This window comes from Phragmites australis, chromosome 13 (assembly GCF_958298935.1).
Source record: "Phragmites australis chromosome 13, lpPhrAust1.1, whole genome shotgun sequence".
NCBI classification, from domain to species: Eukaryota; Viridiplantae; Streptophyta; class Magnoliopsida; order Poales; family Poaceae; genus Phragmites; species Phragmites australis.
The window spans coordinates 30,134,696-30,151,951 of NC_084933.1; the positions used below are offsets into that span (position 1 = coordinate 30,134,696).

Genomic DNA, 17,256 nt, shown 5'->3' on the forward strand with positions numbered 1-17,256 from the left:
GCGGCCACTGGCGAAGCAAATGCCCGTGGTGACGTTGGGTTGTGGTCCTGTACTCTTATCGTTCGGTTGGCCCCTCGGCTATTGAGCGGTCCGGTGTGGTGCAGGACGGCAGGACCGGTCGCAAGCTCACACCCGGCCCCCGGCTCGTTGGCCTCTTCGTTAGTCGAACAGACGGGCGCGCGGTGCGGTGCGGTGGCCGCCCTTGGCGTTGTCAACGGCAACGGCAGCACACCAACTCCAAGCGGCGTGCCACGGCTATGAGCTGCGCCAGCTGACTGACGGGTGGGTGTTGCGGGCGCCGAGGCGGAGGGCGACTTGGCGACGGCGTGGGAACACCGGGAACCTTCTTCATCACACGAGACGAAAACAAATTTGGCTTTGGGTAGCCCGTCTCTTTCGAAATACCAACGTGATTTTGAACCGAGAGCCGGAGGCCTGTTCACATGCCTACTGTAGCGACAGATTTTGTCCATTCATTTACAATCTAACGGCTCAAAACTACTAAACTGCACTCTAACGTTCAAAAAGCTAAGATCATTTACAATCAAATGGCTCAAAACTGACAAACTGCACTCTAACATTAAAAAGGCTAAGATCAGAGGATCTAGTTCCGGCTACTGTCTAACCTAAATTCGAATCCTCTAACATCGACATCGTATTAACTTGATCGCTGACACATAAAACCGATCCTACTCGTTAACAATGGCACGCGACCTCAGGATACTCGTCCGCCTGCCTGGCCCTCCACCGGCTCCGGCTGCTGCACTGCAGGGCAGTCGTCACGACACACGTGGCGACCCCTCCGTTGATTTTTTTTTTTTTAAAGCGCAGGCTCGCCGAGTGGTTGAGTCAGCCGATACAGATAGCCCTCCCCTCGCCCGCCGCCGGAGGCAGAAGAGCCGAGGGAAATTGAAGGGGGAGAGAGAGAGAGAGAGATGCTGCCGGTAGAGGAGGCTCTCGCGGCGGTGTTATCCGCCGCCGCGGGCCGCGCCGCGCCGCGCGACGTGCCGCTGCACGACGCGCTCGGCCTCGTCCTCGCGGAGGACGTCCGCGCGCCCGACCCGCTCCCTCCCTTCCGCGCCTCCATCAAGGTCGGTCGCCCCTCCTTCCGCCTTCCATCCCCTTCCTTCCTCCTTTCTGCTGTGGGTGGCGGGCTTGGGTTGATGGAAACCGTCTCCTCCTGCAGGATGGGTACGCCGTCGTGGCCTCCGACGGGCCCGGGGAGTACCCGGTGATTACGGAGTCGAGGGCCGGCGACGACGCCCTCGGCGTGGTCGTCGCCCCTGGCACGGTCGCCTACGTCACGACCGGAGGTGAGGTGACTTGCGCGTGCGTTATCTCCCGGTGTTGCGCCGCGTTGTGTGCTGATCGTCTGAGTGATTGTGGCCACTGACGCAGGGCCGATTCCTGATGGCACCGACGCCGTCGTGCAAGTGGAGGACACCGAGCAGGTCGCCACCGTAGCAGATGGGTCGAAGAGAGTTAGGATTTTGGCGCGGGCCGTCGAGGGGCAGGACATCCGCAATGTGGTATGCTAAACTTCATCCCTACTTGCTCATCTAACTGATTTCTGTGCTTCTACTTTTGCTTTTGATGAAGTGTAACCATGACTTCGAGTTTGTGAGAATACGGGTGTGAAAGAAAAGCTGTTCTCTGTGCGTTGCTGCTATGTCAGCTGCATCTTTTTTTCAGCTTAGATGGTTATTATATATCTGAGTGGATTTACTGTTTTACTTTTATCTTTGTTGGAAGCAGCATTCTTATTGTAATGGAATTAGTTTTAGGTAACTTGACCATCTATCTCTACTACTCTTATCTCCAGAGCACTCAATCACTATGAAAAATTTCATGGAAAGTGCTGTGCACACTGTTAAGAAGTAGCTACTGCTGATTTAGTATTTCAAATAATTTTCAGGGATGTGACATAGAAAAGGATTCGATAGTGCTGAAGTCTGGTGAGCACATAGGTCCTGCAGAAATTGGGCTACTTGCAACAGTGGGTGTAACTACTGTCAAGGTGAATAAGTCTTCCAGTTACCCTGGCTGAGTATAGAAAAGAAACACAATTGTAATGCTGCATTCTGAGTTTGCTTGCGCAGGTATACCCTCGACCAACCGTTGCTGTTTTTTCTACAGGGGATGAATTAGTGCAGCCGGCCACTGCCACTCTCAGTCGTGGTCAGGTTATTTGAACTATTCCGTGGTGTTTGCATCCTTCAGCTTTCTTTGCATTACATACTTCACTGAAATGAATGGCCTCTCTTCTTGAAACTAAAATTGCAGATTCGTGATTCCAACCGGGCCATGCTATTAGCTGCTGCTGTTCAGCAGAAATGCAGAGTTGTTGACTTGGGTATTGCAGAAGACACTGAAGAAAGTCTTAAGGAGCATATGGATGCAGCTCTATGTTCTGATGCTGATATAATCCTTACTTCTGGTGGTGTTTCCATGGGTGATAGAGATCTCGTCAAACCTTGCCTGGCAAAGATGGGTAAAATTCACTTCGAAAAGGTACCTAGTTATTAGGCAACATGAATCAACAGTCAGGGATCCAGAGAAAGATTACATTTTACGATCAGATTATTTTTTTGTGGCTGTTCGATAACCTATTAGAGCTGTTATCTTTATAAAAAGAATCCTTTTGAAGACAACACCACTATCTTTGTCCATTTCTCCGAGTAATTTTTATATTTTGCTGCATGCCATACAGATCCGAATGAAACCAGGAAAGCCATTAACATTTGCTGAGATCACCACACAAGACACACCAAAGCCGTCTAAAACAGTTCTTGCATTTGGTTTGCCTGGAAACCCAGTGAGCTGTATGGTTTGCTTCAATCTTTTTGTTGTTCCTGCAATACGTCTCTTATCTGGTTGGTCAAATCCTCATCTGCAAAGGTAGTAATCCTCGTGCTTATGTTTGTTGTGAGTATTTTTTCCTCATCTTACATTATTCAGCAAATTTTCTTCACGGATAATTCTGTGTCCACAGAGTGCATGTGCGCCTATTGCATCCTTTAAGAGCAGACCCACATCGAACAGAGTTTCACCGTGCAGTGATCAGATGGGTGCTTGATGATGGATCTGGTAGACCTGGGTAAGACCGTATGAGATATATTTTAACATGGGATATTTGGTAACAGTGTTTTTGATAATTTGACACCAGGTGATGTAAGTCTTTGTTTGTTTTGAACGTTTGGGCAGTTATGTTGCTGAGAGCACTGGCCATCAAGCTAGTAGCCGTCTCCTAAGTATGAAATCTGCAAATGCTTTGCTGGAAGTACCATCGACTGGGCAGATATTGACAGCTGGAACATCTATCCAAGCTATACTTATTTCAGACATAATCAGCTCTCCTTTGGATAAGCTGCACGCTGCTTCATATCCACTCCTGTCTCATTTTGTTCCATCTGCAAAACGAATTTCCACAGATGTACCTCAGGTTGCAGCCTCTCAGAATGCTGAAGTTAAAGTAGCAATTCTGACTGTAAGTGACACTGTTTCATCCGGTGCAGGCCCTGATAGGAGGTATATCTCAAGTCTGATTCCTTTTCCTTCATAGTCCCAATAAAAAAATGTCCTACTATTGCATGTGATTTGGTCTCGAGAGCATGTTGGAAAGAGCAAAACTGTGTGTTGTATTCTCACCCTGTAAACTGCGCGCACCATGATACACCTCTTTGCCTTGAGTTGCAAAGGGGTCACTCTATGGTGCAAAAGGGAAGAGTCTAATTACTGTTGTTTCTTCACATAAGATGGTGATGCATTTCAGTAAGGACTCCACATTTTGCAATGATTTTGTTCTCTTAGACTTGAAAACATGGGACTAAGCATATCTTTTTATTTAGTTCTCTGTGATTTGAACCATGCTTTTGTGAAAGTGAAAAGTAACTTATATCATCTTTGTTTCGTCTCTCTTTAATTATCCCGTCTGCAGTGGCCCAAGAGCAGTATCTGTAGTAAATTCTTCATCAGAGAAATTGGGGGGAGCAACCGTGGTTGCTACTGCTGTTGTTCCTGATGAAGTGGAGAAAATCAAAGGAATTCTGGTAAAATGGAGTGATATTGACCGCGTTAGCCTCATCTTGACATTAGGTGACATGATCTTATTTTCAAAAGTTATAGTGAATTGCACATTCCTTGTTTCCTACTCACATGAGCTTTTACTTCCTGGTGATGATGCACATGCAGGTGGCACTGGCTTCACACCTCGGGATGTCACCCCAGAAGCAACAAAATCTGTGATAGAGAAAGAAGCACCTGGTCTCGCATTTGTTATGCTTCAAGAGAGTTTGAAGGTGATGGTGGCATTTGTTACATCCCGTTATCTTTAGATTCAACATGGTAATTCATCATAGCTGCTATTCCTATGAATCACTGATAAGACTTAACTATACAAATTGAAACATTTAACCGTTTCTGCTGGATGTTTGTATTTTTAGAGGCATAACAGTAACCGTAACGATCACATTGAAGAATATGAAGTGGCATATCCTCTATTTCCCAGTTTCTTAGACGTTGCTGGAAATGAGATCTTCTGTTCTGCACTGAGTGTCTCTGAACTATTCTCTGTGGTACAGATTACACCGTTCGCAATGCTGTCCCGGGCCACGGCTGGAATCAGAGGATCAACACTTGTACATACTATAACTCAAAAAAGTATATAATAATTTCTCGTGTATGGACCTCTTAAACGCTCGCGGGTGTTGGTAATCTTTTTCAGATCATTAACATGCCTGGTAATCCGAACGCGGTCGCGGAGTGCGTGGAGGCGCTCCTCCCGGCGCTCAAGCACGCCCTGAAGCAGATCAAGGGTGACAAGAGGGAGAAGCACCCCCGCCACGTCCCTCACGCTGCAGCGGCGCCAGTGGACCAATGGGAGCGGAGCTTCAGAGCCGCGTCGACTGATATGGGTTGCTCATGCGAACCTTGATCGACAATGGGATGCCCGCAAAACTGAGAAAACCTCCACGAAATAGCTACTACGTTCGTGTTCTGCTGCATGCCTCCGTCCAGTTCGATGATGAAGCAGTGACTGCATTGATTTTGCTCGTTGTGATGTCATATGAAGATTTGAACTCCTGTGTGATATCTCGTCGTCACTTGTTCGAATCTATTTCACTGTGCTACGAATTTGGATCTCTTTCATATTTCACTATCTCCTGTTTCTGTTCGCGGTAAAGATGGCTAACTGGGTCGGCTCGAGGTATAGCCCAGGCACGGCATGGCCCGATGATAGGTGGGCTGGGTCGGTACGGTATGACTAGCCGGGCTATGTTTATGCTGATGTCTTGACATAGCGAGCTGGCATAGCACGATTCGATTTAGACGGACTGGTATGGGCTCAGCACAGGCATGCCTTGTCTCACCAATTGCCTCATCTTGTTGCTGGCTCTCACCCTGTCACCTTGTTCGGTCGTCGTGTCACCATGCCTCCTTGCCTGATCATCATGCTGCCTTGCCCTGTCACCAGCTGTCCAGCCCCTGACCTCCCTGCCCAGTCACCTCGCTCCCGACCTCCCCGCTCTGCCTTGCCCCTTTTCTACCTCGTCGGGCCACCAGGCCAATTGTTGCTGGTTCTCACCCTATCACCTCGTTCGGTCATCGTGTCACCATGCCTCCTTGCCTGATCATCATGCTACCTTGCCCTGTCACCGGCTGTCCAGCCCCTGACCTCCCTGCCCAGTCACCTCGCTCCCGACCTCCTCGCTCTGCCTTGCCTCTTTTCTACCTCGTCAGGCCACCAGGCCAATAGTGCTTGGGTTGACCCAACGTTTGGGCTGATTCAGAACGATACGGTGGTAGATGAATTGTGTCATGGACTAATGGTGTGACGCGATTCGTGGACTAATGGTGTGACACGATTCGGCATGACACAACCTGTTACAATAGCCAGACCAATCAAATCATATCAAGCTGAGTTCGTACCAGACCAGCCTGAGTAGCCTATTTGGCTATCTCTGGTTCGTGGTACCTAAGCCCTTCTTGGTCCTTTATGAATACTACCCGACGTGAAACGCACATCACCCAACGACAACGCGATTCATAGCATGTTTGTTTTTTTAAAAAAAATTAAACGACACTAAACTGTTCGAGTAGGGAATAACATGAGGTACGCAACATGGGGGCAGCCGAATACACACTGCAGCACCGATTGCTCGCAGCCAAACTTATATATTTAGCAGCACTGAACTCTGGAGCTTCTTGGGGTGAAACTACTACAGCCGAGTCCGTGAAATTATATTTCACGGGATGAAATAAAAGCGATTCTTTTTCCATTCGCAAACTCAGATAAACAAAGAACTGGAAAACAGGATGGTAATGCATGTCTCTTAGCATACAAAATTTCAGGAAATACTCCGAGTTAGGAAAGTGCAATTAAAAACGTAGCTCTGCAGAGCCGTACATGGCCTAATATACGGCGAAGTCGATGGGGGCACTGCAAATCATACTGTCCAATGGCAAACCTCCTAAGCTGGTTACCATTGCTCATTCTCCGAACAGGATACAGCAAAATGATCATTATGTCGTAAGCATTGGAGTTATATATCCAGTCTCTGCCTCTATTGATGTCTTGTCACCATTGGGATGCTGTTCTTCCATGGAACCATAGACGCAAAAGATGCACTAGATAGCACCACATCAATACTGCAACATCTATTGTTTCACGGGGACGCCTGGGCATCCGGCCCTGTTGGGTAACAAACTGCCCACTGTCTTCTATCTCCTTTTGACTGGAGTTCTTGATCTTGACCGCCTCTTCCTGCGATGATTAGACACAGTTTTTAAGGAAGCACTAATATAGTACTGTACAAGTGGGCCAACAAATAGAGGATTCCAGATTTAAAGGATCGGCAGTCCTGAAAGTCTAAGAATTGATGCCCGGCCAGAATACCCAAGACTCCAAGATGAAGTATAGTGTACTTTAAACATCCTGCAGGCTACAAACTTACAGTATGCTGTTTTCTGCTTTCCCTGGGAGAAATTGTGTAGAAAATGCCTTTGATTTCTTAAGATGGTATGGAAATTTTTGGGGAAACCATGCAAGATTACATATCAAGCACGAGGTTTCTTGTAAAATCTAAACAATGTTTTCAATCGAACATGTGCTGTCAAGATACCTAAAATCTGTCTTTTCTTTTTCTTAAAATTCCTTACTATTTGCTTTTATTTGCAGCTAATCCATTTTTCATAATCAGCTACAGCAAGATTGATAGCTAATCTATTTTCAAAACTACTGAAAATTTCACGTCGAGCTATCAGCAGGAGTTATATAATGATGAAGAAAGAACAAATTAATCTCTTACCTGTTGGCAGATGAATAAGGCGAATGCCTGCGGTGAGAATGCTTGCTATGTGGAGACCGCGAAATTCGTCTAGAGATGAAACATAATACTAAATAGGTAAGTGTAAGAGTAACATGAACCTGATGTTTCTTCACGCAGAAGATACCTGCACGCTCATACCAAATTCACAAAGGATATAATATCCAATGAAGCAGAGCAATGCAGTTCAACCAAGAATATGGCAGAAACCCCCAATTGATGTTTCAGAACAGTCAGCCACCTTAACATTTACCCATTCTAAAAAAAAAAAAAAAAATTACCCCTTACCTTTTAATGGGTAGAAACAGTTGCTAAGACAAGAACATCTATAGCATGACTCTCCTTATTCATAATTAAAGCATAAAAAGCTAGCGATGTATTCCACAACATCTAGGGGACCAGCATAGACTAAGATCAGAAACACTACTGTTTTTAACCATAAAACATATCTGCAAAAATACTGGAGCCAACCAGCACATTTCTAATTTCGTTAATCCCAGCATAATTCGTAGCATTATAGAAAAGGGGATTCCTAGCATTATAGAAAAGGGCACAAATAAAATACCTGTTTCTAGATTTTGGAGGTGAGGGAGACACGCTGTTTTTACGCGAATGAAGCTTTCTGCAGCAGAAAATAGTAATGAACTGTTCATCAGAACAGGAGTGCAACATAAATGCTAAACATCATTAAATCTACTTGAGAATTATAGTACCTCTTTTTCACACTATCAGAAGGTTCATCACTTGAAACACTCCCTCGAACATGTGAAGAGCTCTCCTTCCTATTTCGACTTCTCTCTCTTGGAGATCGTGATCGTGACCGTGACCTTCTACTGCTATGACTTGATGAGCTCTTTGTCATTTGCCTTGAGCCGTCCTCCTTTTCATCTTTTACTTTCCCCTCTCCTCTATCAGTAATATCCCTGTTTCCCTCTCTAGTATCCTTTGAAAAATCCTTTCGATCTCCCTTGGCATCATCCTGCTTAGAGTTACCTCTGGAGTATGGCTCCCTTGTATCTGATTCATGCTTTGCAATCTTACCAGAACCTTTTTCTTCCTTGAAGCTACCCTTTTTATCAAGGTTTCCATACATGCTATATTTGTCATCATTATTGTATTTTTCTGCAGTAGAAGATTCAAGTTCTTTTGTATGATCAGCCTTCACCTTTTTTAAAAAGTCCTCCTTGCCGCTCTTTTCTAAATGCCTGTGACTGCTTTCCACATCATTGTACTTTTCAGCATGACTGCCAGAAGAGGTTTTTCTGTTCCGGATATCTACCTCTGCGTATCTATGTGCCTTGTCATCCATTTTATGAACTGCACCCTTTGGCTGGATAAAAGTTTTGGCATCTAAAGGAAATTCTCCATTCTGTGTGTCATGAATATGCTCACGTTCATGTTCTGCATTTGTGCTCCTTTGAAATTTTTTGTTCATATATTTAGGATCTTCCCCTGATGAAGTGCTTCCGAGTGAAGAATTTTTTTCATTATGATTCCCATGTCGTTTACCAAGAGTGCTTTTATCACCTACAATTTTATCATGCATCCAAGTTAATAAATTGTGGAAAATCATGTCCCGTGAGTATTTCGTTGAGAACTTACCTTCTTCAGGATTAGCGGCGCTGGCATTAGCTTCAGATGATAAATTTGATGATGGAATCTTAGCCTCGCCATCACCCTCATCTTCATCATCATCATCTGAATCATAACTAGCAAGACCGAGAAGAGCACCTTTAGGGGAACTTAGCCCAATACTATCTTTACGATCACTAGAGCTAATATTGGTTGGCGTAGCAGAGAGAACAACTTTAGCAGAGGTCTTGGTTTTTGATTCGCCCAGATTAGGCTCCTTCGAGCCAAAAATACCAGTGGGCTCATTGGCTGCACCAGAGGCAATGATCAGTAAAATCAAATATCTATTTAATTTCACAGTTCATAAAAATTCACTCACATTCAGCTGATGAATCATCTTCGTTCAAAACTTTTGTTGCGATCTCATCAAAAAGATCATCAGTAACCTGGATGTGATGACAAAAAAGGGTAAAAAACTAACAAACATTAGTATCCTTGTAAGTCTTTGGCAGATACAATCATACTGATAGTTAAACACAATTAAGCAAAGAACAAAACCTTCAAAAGAACTTCAGTTAGCACACGCTTAATTTCCTGGTTGATTGCTGCCACCCGAGCCGCTTCAATTTCATCCTGCAAATGATTAAGGTTTTAGAATGATTCAAATAAGAGCCATGTTGATACTCAAGTTGAAAATGGGAACAAAGAAAGAAAAAAAAGGCCAAGGTCAGCATGTTGTTCAACTATATGCTATATTAATCCCATAAAAAATGAATAGCAAAGTTGGTTTCCCCTCTAAATTGGTGTTGCTGTACAAAATAGTTTTCCAATAACTAGCGTATGGGTACAGTGTCTCTGTGGGATATAAACAAGTCATTGCATAACCTAATAAGTAATAACATACAAAAGGAATTGGAAAACCACGGAGCAATAAATCAGGCAATAACGCTAGGCAAGGGAGCATGCCATCAATAGTTTCTCGAAGCCACTACCTCCAACTCTACCCCAATAGTCCAACCTGCTGCTATGACCAAGCTAGCTCACTGTTTTTAACAAAAGTTGATCCAAAAATAATTTTTCACATCTTCATTTAGAGTCCCCCACACCACTATTTAGCTTACTAACTTGGACACATTAATCACCACTCAGATCCTTAAATAGATCATTAGAAGTATGGTATTTGGCTAAGAGAGAGAGAGAGAGAGAGAGGGAGAGAGAGAGTGAGAGAGAGAGCCAAGTATCTTAACCAGCTAGACTACAACGGAGAATTTTTTTTTGGCTGACTTCGCACAAAAATGAATTACATAAAGGAATTATCAATAGTGTGATAGGTAGGGATTGATAATTAAAATAGTGAACATCACCTCATCAGCTTCATCATCTTCAGTGGATTTAGCTGAATCATTGCTTCTGCTGTCACTTTGGTCAGGTCTTCTTAGTGGTTGTTCGGCATCTTTAGATTCCATGGAATTTAAATTCGACGAGTGCTGTGCCAAAGCACTCAATGGAGCTGACTTTTTCTTCAAAAGTTCTTCTCGAAGCCAGTTAGGTACTGGAGGCTGGCACAAGAATCATTCAAAGTTAAACAGGTAGAAAGATCAGGAAGGGAAATGCATGGCAGCAAAAAGAGGTCGCATACTTTCTTTGATTTTTCTGCAACACTAAACAGAGTGTTTGGATCTGTAGGGAACACTTCTGTTACACTACCAACACCAAATGCTGCAGGTGGGACATAGTTTGAACCAGAGACTGCTCCAAAAAGTGGTGCAGCATGCACAGAAGGATCCATCTGTAAGATCAAAAGAGTAGGCATCACTCATGTAAAGAAAATAAAACAGGATAGGTGAATAATACAAACAGGTATAAACCTGTGCTGCTTGTGGTGGCACTGGAGCTTGAGGGAGAAACCCTACTGCAGGAGGCATCCATGAATGGGTGGATGTTGCAACTACATCATGATTAGATGCTACTGATGGAGCAGCTGGGATACTAGAATTGTAATTTATATGGACTGGCATATCAGGAGCTTTCCTGCTATTAAATTCCAAAGGTTGGTCACTTGGATCAACTGACTGTCGTTCATGCCCAAAAGGAGGCTGTTCCACTGAGGGAACATGCATACTAGGCGGAGCCCGTGGGAATCCATCTTGAACAGACGAAGCAGTTGGAAATGGTTGTGCTTGCGAGCTTGGATATTGAGGCATAGCATTCCCATTACCTGTTATTACATGGCATAGTCAAAAAGAAAATTTTCTTTAAAATTATTGAAGTTTCAGCATGAATGTTGGACTGCTGGTAAGACAAACAAATGTGTTCATCTTCATATAATAGAAAAGGATATTGCTCAAATACATTGTACTAGTGACCATTGGAGGAAATGGATGATTTCTGCTATTCACAGTTAAAAAGGATGATTAATCAACTATATTGCATCAGTGACCGATTTTTCTTTTCAGCTATAAGGACGATAAATATAATCAACATGACATACCACCAGTACTTATTGAATATTTGACAAAACCATAATCACTGATGAAGAAATTCATCAGCATATAAGTATATTTATTTACTAATATGTGTTTTCCTCCATTTGGTAGAGGCCAACACAATAGATATATCCAACTCGTTGCTTCAAATACAACGCAAATGAAGTACCCACAACAGATACTGGTAGCTAAGTATCAAGAGATAGGTGAAGTGCATTATACTCTTCATTCTAAAAATAGGGATGCTCTAGCCTTTTCATTTTTTCAGTCTTTCCATGGTCGAATCTGAAAACTTTCCCAGGAGGTTCAACCTATTATGATTCAGGCTGCACATACAATCAAATTGCCAAGCAAGGCATACCTGGAGCAGAAGAATAATTATAAGATACCTCCTGCTCATAGGTGGATGGAAATGAATCAAAATTCTTCGCTGGAGACACCATTGGACCTCTATCTGCAATACAATCTTCAGCTCCATTCTGAAACTTACACATCCACATGTAACACATATAGAGCAAGGGCAATAATATACTGTACCTAGCAAATGTTTTGTTTCCCTATGATGACCTGCCATTGGAAATGGCACATAGTCGTTACTTGATTGAGGAATTGGTGGGTGTAAAGGTTCTTTAACTTCTGTAGGCAGACCAGCTGGTTGCTGATACTGATCATGGTAACCATAATGATGATTTTCAGTTCTACTTGTGGATACAACATGCTGTTGAACCTGGCGGTTTTCCGTAACTGACTTAGCAGCAGCCCATGCTTTCGCCTTTGTAGCCCAATCTTCCTCATTGCCATGACCTTCCAGTTTTTTTGTTTTTTAAGGAAATAGAGAAACTTAATCATCATAACAAAAAATTGAGTTCTTGCTGCAAGGTTTTTCTCTCCAAGAAGTCTCTCCAGAGTTAACGTATATGATGTTTAAAGTTTACTTCATTAAAAGTAGCCTAAATAGATTTAACGCCCCCCCCCCCCCCCAAACAAAAAAAAAACTTTCCATGATTGGTCAATTAACTAACAAGACAATTGCATTTGCTAGAAACAAAGTATCACAACAAAAATTATCAAGACATGATTATGTAAGAAAGTACGTCAAAGTTCAGAAGCAAGGGTTATGTGGGAAAGTACATGCATTATAACAGTGATATCCAGAATATTTGAAATACGATCAGTTAATATTGATTTAGCAACAAATGAACTCATGAAGAAAATATCCCCCCAGGACCAAGTTTATTACTCTTTTATAAACATTTGGAAATGGATGCATTTTTCCATTTTACATCGTACAATGTGTTTAGGCTTGATAATTTTCAAGGAAACATCTCATTCACATTCACTAATACGTTTTGGATAGTGGTAGCACTCCAATAATCATCAAATGGTGCAAGGAAATTTCCAACCAAAACTAAGCTTTAGTACCAACACCATCGCCAGTATGGCCATGGTTGATACATACTTGTCAACTACTTCGGTAGCATTCTATGCAGTATCCAATACCTATTGAGGACTTCTGTTTTCATGAACGAGATTGAAATACATGTATAATTCAAACTTTTTACGAAAAAAATCCTCGATGTGAAGCAATTAGGATTTTTAACACAAATGCCATATCAGAGTGCCCACATCATATTGTATTGATGCCATGTATCAAAAATTCAGTATCAACACAAGCTATGAAGTTCCTGTTGTAAATCATACTCAACATCATCTTGCAAAATTATATCTAAAGACGCATAGGCTTAGATAATATTGACAAACCTGGATATCCATGATCCTGAGTCCATGAATGATTGGTCCAAGCCTACAAAATAAACAACGTTGGGGAACAAATTTCATATTCCATGAAAGTAGAGAACAAAGAAGCAAATGAAATAAAAAATAATGGGCAGATCATGCAGCCAGCCGCTTGGCTAAAAACACAAAACCAACTGAAGGTCACCTGACTGAAAGCAGAAAAGTCGAGATATACATCAAAGCACCTAGCTAAGACACAGAAAATAGCAAGCCTTAGATAGTAGAACCGTGCCATCTGCCATCGTATACCGTCATATCAACGTCAAATTACGCCCAGCAAGAGCATCATTGAATTGAATGGACTCATAAGCTTTCATCCAAACAACCTGGCACCACGTTTTGTTTGCTACTTGAAGTAGAACACACTTTCCATAAACCCTACACCTAGCAACTGACCTACGCTACAAACCCTAACACAAATCTCTTACCAGTGTTACCCAATGCCCCGATAAGGACGCTAACGCATCGCCAGCCATCTGTTTCAGAAAACGAACACTGGATACGTCCAACGTACCTGCCCCGGCGGCGGCGGAGGGTAGCTGGCCGGCGAGGGCTGGCCGGCGGCGTGGTGAGGAGGCCAGGGGTTCCCAGGCGCCGGTGGCGGCGGCTGCATCGGCATCGGCGGGGGCAGCGGCTGGTACGCGTACGGGTGCTGCTGTGGCAGCGGCGCAGGGTGGCGCTGGTGATGTATGTCGGGGGGCGGGCCCCACTGGCGGTGGTGCTGGGGAGGGTAGGGGTGGCTGGGGTGGGGAGGGTACGGTGGCGGGGGCGCGGGATACCAGTGGGCGTTCGGGTGGGAGGGATGAGGCGGCTGCGGCGGCGGCGGCGTGTCGCCAGGGCCGGCGAAGCGGCGCTGCTGGTGGTACGCGTCCATGGACGCGGACGCGGACGGGGACGGGGAGAGGAGAGGAGGCGCGAGCTGCGGAGAGGTGGAATTTTCTTCCCCTGCTGTCACTCTTACACCGGGTCGGTCTGCTCTGCTCTGCTCTGCTCTGCTCTGGTTTTGTTGCTTCTCCGCGAGGTTTGTGGTGCGCACACGGTTTGGGCTTTCTGGGCTGCCAGCCCCGCACAAGCTTTTGGGCATTTTTTATTTTTATATTTCGGAAATCAAAAAATTGTAAAACAGGCTGGCGATCTTCCGTTAGGTTAAAAAATAAAAAAAACACTGTATTTCATTGCTCTTAAAATTCAAAATACTATCAAAATAATCATGAAAATTCTGAAACAAGTATGTTGTAGAGGATAGTATGATCTCTCTCAAAAAACTTCAACTTAAACAAATAATTTTACAATAAAAAACAAAAAAGACAAATTTCATGAAAAAATTGTCTGAATCTTTTAAGAGATAGGTCATAGTATCCTCCATAATATTTTTTTAATTTTTCATGACTATTTCGATATTATTTTAAATTTTGAAAGCAATAAAACGCACTGTTTTTATTTTTTAACCTGTCGCCTATTGTAAGAGCGACATCAAACATAAGGTACCCACCAACCTTTTTTTAATTGAATCAATAACACTATTTTTCTTATTAAATAAATTTTCAAAAAACTAATATTATTAATTAAACTAAAGATGGTGAGTATATCCTTTAGGTTCACCAATTTACACCCCTAACGACTACCTCAACAGTCAACACTATCGAATGATAGTTTTACTTAAAAACAGTCGATGATAATTGATTTGGATTAAACAGGCCAGTAGATACCAATGACCTCTTGAGTACAAGGCACGGAAGAAAACAGAAACATGGCAGTTAAGCATTAAGTAGCTGGACTAATGGAGTATGGTAGTTTCCATCATCAAAGTCTGGAACAGATTCAGTGATCAAAGCTGGAAATAACACAAGCCACAACAAATAGCACAAGTCCACGAGCCAGAAATATCTCAACACCGTCTCTAGGCTATTTCTACAAGAAAACTACTACATTCTCCAACTCATAGAGCACTAGTTCGTCTTGAGCCTGCCAACTCGAGTTGCTTGCAGCCAACCTAACTAGTTTGGCTTCCATCTAAGACAAGCAGTGATTCCCCAAGTAGCTTTTGTGCCTCCTCTCTCCTCCTGAAGCAAGGAAATACCCATGGATGTCAGAATACTAGCATTGTACAGTCACAATTTACGATAACACCGGATGGTTTGAAAGCAAGCGATTAAGTTATAATGATCCTTAAGGGAGTAAGGGACGAAGGTTACTTGCAATATGTAAGCATACATACAGGATACCATATGAAATGTCTGTTCCCAATAGCAAAAGTCAATATTGTAGAATAGCATGTCCTCTATAATTTTCTATCAAAATCATCAGTTAACCATCTCCAGAAGTAGCTATAGTCTTCTTCTTCTTTACAACGACAAAGTTGCAATGCGGTCGTAAAAGAAAAAACACACACAAAAGGCTAATAATATAGAAATAGCATGATTATGCTGGATTAAAAGTTTGCAATAGTTGCGAACAATAAGTCATGTTTGGCCGTCTGGACACAATCCATTTTCCCAACTCAAAATAACTAAGAATATACAAATACATATATGATTGGTTCAGTGTATAGTGGAGCATTCTGGGGGACCAGCTAATATAATCAAAATAATGATAATAATGATGCATGCTTTTTTGTAAAGAGGCATTGAGAAAAGAGCTCAGAGGTCTACCCTGCCATGCCAGATGAATATTCAAAACTTATGCAGCCAAGCTGAAGAAAGACTAGTCACTCACTGTTTTATGTCTTCAATTGCTTGCTTGTGGCGCTGTATTTGGCTCTCAAGCATGTGAATCAATGTGGCTCTTGCCTAAAAGATTTTCAAAAAATTAAGTACATTTTAGTGAATTGAAGAGAAATTCACCACGTGGAACAAAAACTGAGGTTCACACCTGATGAGGTCGTAGGGAATTAAGAAGATGATGTAAGTTCTTGAAAATGAGTGAAATATCTTCTACCCTGCGAGCATACTGAGATGGTCTCTCCACTAAAATATCTGCCAGCTCCAATATATGTTGAAGCTCTCTGTTCAGGGTCCTTAGCTCCTTTTTGAAGTCTGAAATATAATCAGTTTTCAAAAAAAAAAAAAAACACCTCGATCCTCAAAGCTTGGCAGCACCACATCTGTCTAGGGGCCAGAGAGGCAAACCGCAGTCAGTTTAACAAAAGCAATATCACACTATAAAGAAGATTATGATAAGCAACATACTGTGTAGGTAGCACCAAAGAGTTTGTATGGTCCATCAATTGGCGGTGGAGGATCTGGAGTAGATGAAGGGTCCTGCTTGTAATCCTTATACAGTTGGTAGTAGGAGGGAATGACGATGATGTGGCCATTGCCATCCAGCCTTATGCTGCACAAAACCAGAATACCATATACGTAATCAATTAATTTTTCTAGTCGTCAAATCAAATTACATAACCTCTCAGACGGTCAAGTCATATAAATGCAATTTTTGTTTTCTAGTGTGCTTAAGCTCAACAGATTAAATGTAAATTGAAAATACGGTACAAAGGTCAAAGGGGAAACAAAGCCAAACATTTTCGCATTACTGCCATACGGACAAATCCTCAGGCTAGTCAACTTCCTGAATGCAGTAGCGGTCTATACACCATATTACAAAACACTAAACTTCAGAAGCCTTCTAATTATGATTCATCAAAAGAGCAAAAGCAATAGTTAAGCACTTTACTCCAAGTACCATCGATCTAGCCAAGTACATCAATACAAATGCAATGAAAATTTTCACGATATAAAACATCACGGATGAATGATTACCCTAGAAATATACAACTGGAATGAGATCAGTATCACTGACTACAACATGAAAGTCTCAACTAGTATAATCCTGCCCCTCCCCCCAATCTTAGAACACGACGTACTAACCAAACACTTCGCAACCCCTTCCCTACCACCACACAACAATTTGAGCAACCAGCAATCCGGAGATGAGTGAGGCTGAGGCTAGTGCTGAGCAAACATAGAGCGAGGCGAGAGAGAGATAAAGAAAGAAAGATATGGGGCGACTACCAGGACGAGTAGGGGGGTCAACTCACCGATTTTCGCGGCTGACACCACGGGGAAGGGGAGCGCCGC

At 43.0% G+C, this 17,256-nt stretch overlaps 2 protein-coding genes and 1 pseudogene across 11 annotated transcripts; 1 reads left to right on the top strand and 2 right to left on the bottom strand.

The window, feature by feature from the left end:
* The first annotated feature begins 840 nt into the window (after window positions 1–840).
* On the top strand, window positions 841–5,155 carry LOC133888222 (molybdopterin biosynthesis protein CNX1). 3 transcript variants are annotated; one of them, XR_009903748.1, is made up of 13 exons: window positions 841–1,091; window positions 1,187–1,313; window positions 1,399–1,529; window positions 1,916–2,017; window positions 2,100–2,183; window positions 2,284–2,511; window positions 2,711–2,898; window positions 2,993–3,097; window positions 3,205–3,528; window positions 3,938–4,095; window positions 4,192–4,344; window positions 4,581–4,637; window positions 4,724–4,838. XR_009903748.1 is itself a non-coding variant. In XM_062328380.1 (13 exons), exons 1-13 carry the CDS (start codon window positions 936–938, stop codon window positions 4,931–4,933), a joined length of 1,977 nt encoding a protein of 658 aa, XP_062184364.1. In that variant the 5' UTR covers window positions 843–935; the 3' UTR covers window positions 4,934–5,155. The 3 variants fall into 3 exon arrangements, 2 of the variants coding, with proteins under 2 accessions (XP_062184365.1, XP_062184364.1); XM_062328380.1 differs by having other exon boundaries at window positions 843–1,091; window positions 4,192–4,298; window positions 4,724–5,155; XM_062328381.1 differs by lacking the exons at window positions 4,581–4,637; window positions 4,724–4,838 and adding an exon at window positions 4,443–4,574.
* A 1,161-nt stretch (window positions 5,156–6,316) lies between these two features.
* Window positions 6,317–14,167, bottom strand: LOC133888325 (uncharacterized). Of its 8 annotated transcripts, none has more exons than XR_009903779.1 (14): window positions 13,695–14,167; window positions 13,145–13,187; window positions 11,921–12,187; window positions 11,745–11,837; window positions 10,766–11,115; window positions 10,537–10,686; window positions 10,262–10,456; window positions 9,456–9,530; window positions 9,277–9,343; window positions 8,928–9,206; window positions 8,039–8,852; window positions 7,891–7,947; window positions 7,308–7,452; window positions 6,317–6,763 (listed from the first exon to the last, which is right to left on the bottom strand). XR_009903779.1 is itself a non-coding variant. In XM_062328519.1 (14 exons), exons 1-14 carry the CDS (start codon window positions 14,052–14,054, stop codon window positions 6,721–6,723), a joined length of 2,862 nt encoding a protein of 953 aa, XP_062184503.1. In that variant the 5' UTR covers window positions 14,055–14,166; the 3' UTR covers window positions 6,317–6,720. The 8 variants fall into 8 exon arrangements, 6 of the variants coding, with proteins under 6 accessions (XP_062184503.1, XP_062184504.1, XP_062184505.1 ...); XR_009903780.1 differs by having other exon boundaries at window positions 7,308–7,395; window positions 13,695–14,166; XM_062328519.1 differs by having other exon boundaries at window positions 7,308–7,376; window positions 13,695–14,166.
* A 684-nt stretch (window positions 14,168–14,851) lies between these two features.
* LOC133888183 (mediator of RNA polymerase II transcription subunit 7a-like) lies at window positions 14,852–16,496 on the bottom strand (annotated as a pseudogene).
* Between the last annotated feature and the right edge of the window lie 760 nt (window positions 16,497–17,256).

Excerpts from the sequence above, each read along its gene's own strand:
- LOC133888325 (XM_062328518.1), bottom strand. The coding sequence starts at position 14,054 with ATGGACGCGTACCACCAGCAGCGCCGCTTCGCCGGCCCTGGCGACACG. Across the intron at positions 10,457-10,536 it reads TTGCAGAAAAATCAAAGAAA|CCTCCAGTACCTAACTGGCT; the intron begins GTATGCGACCTC and ends TTCTTGTGCCAG. Across the intron at positions 9,531-10,261 it reads AAGATGATGAAGCTGATGAG|GATGAAATTGAAGCGGCTCG; the intron begins GTGATGTTCACT and ends AATCATTTGCAG.
- LOC133888222 (XM_062328380.1), top strand. The coding sequence starts at position 936 with ATGCTGCCGGTAGAGGAGGCTCTCGCGGCGGTGTTATCCGCCGCCGCG. Across the intron at positions 1,314-1,398 it reads CGCCTACGTCACGACCGGAG|GGCCGATTCCTGATGGCACC; the intron begins GTGAGGTGACTT and ends CCACTGACGCAG. Across the intron at positions 2,184-2,283 it reads CCACTCTCAGTCGTGGTCAG|ATTCGTGATTCCAACCGGGC; the intron begins GTTATTTGAACT and ends CTAAAATTGCAG.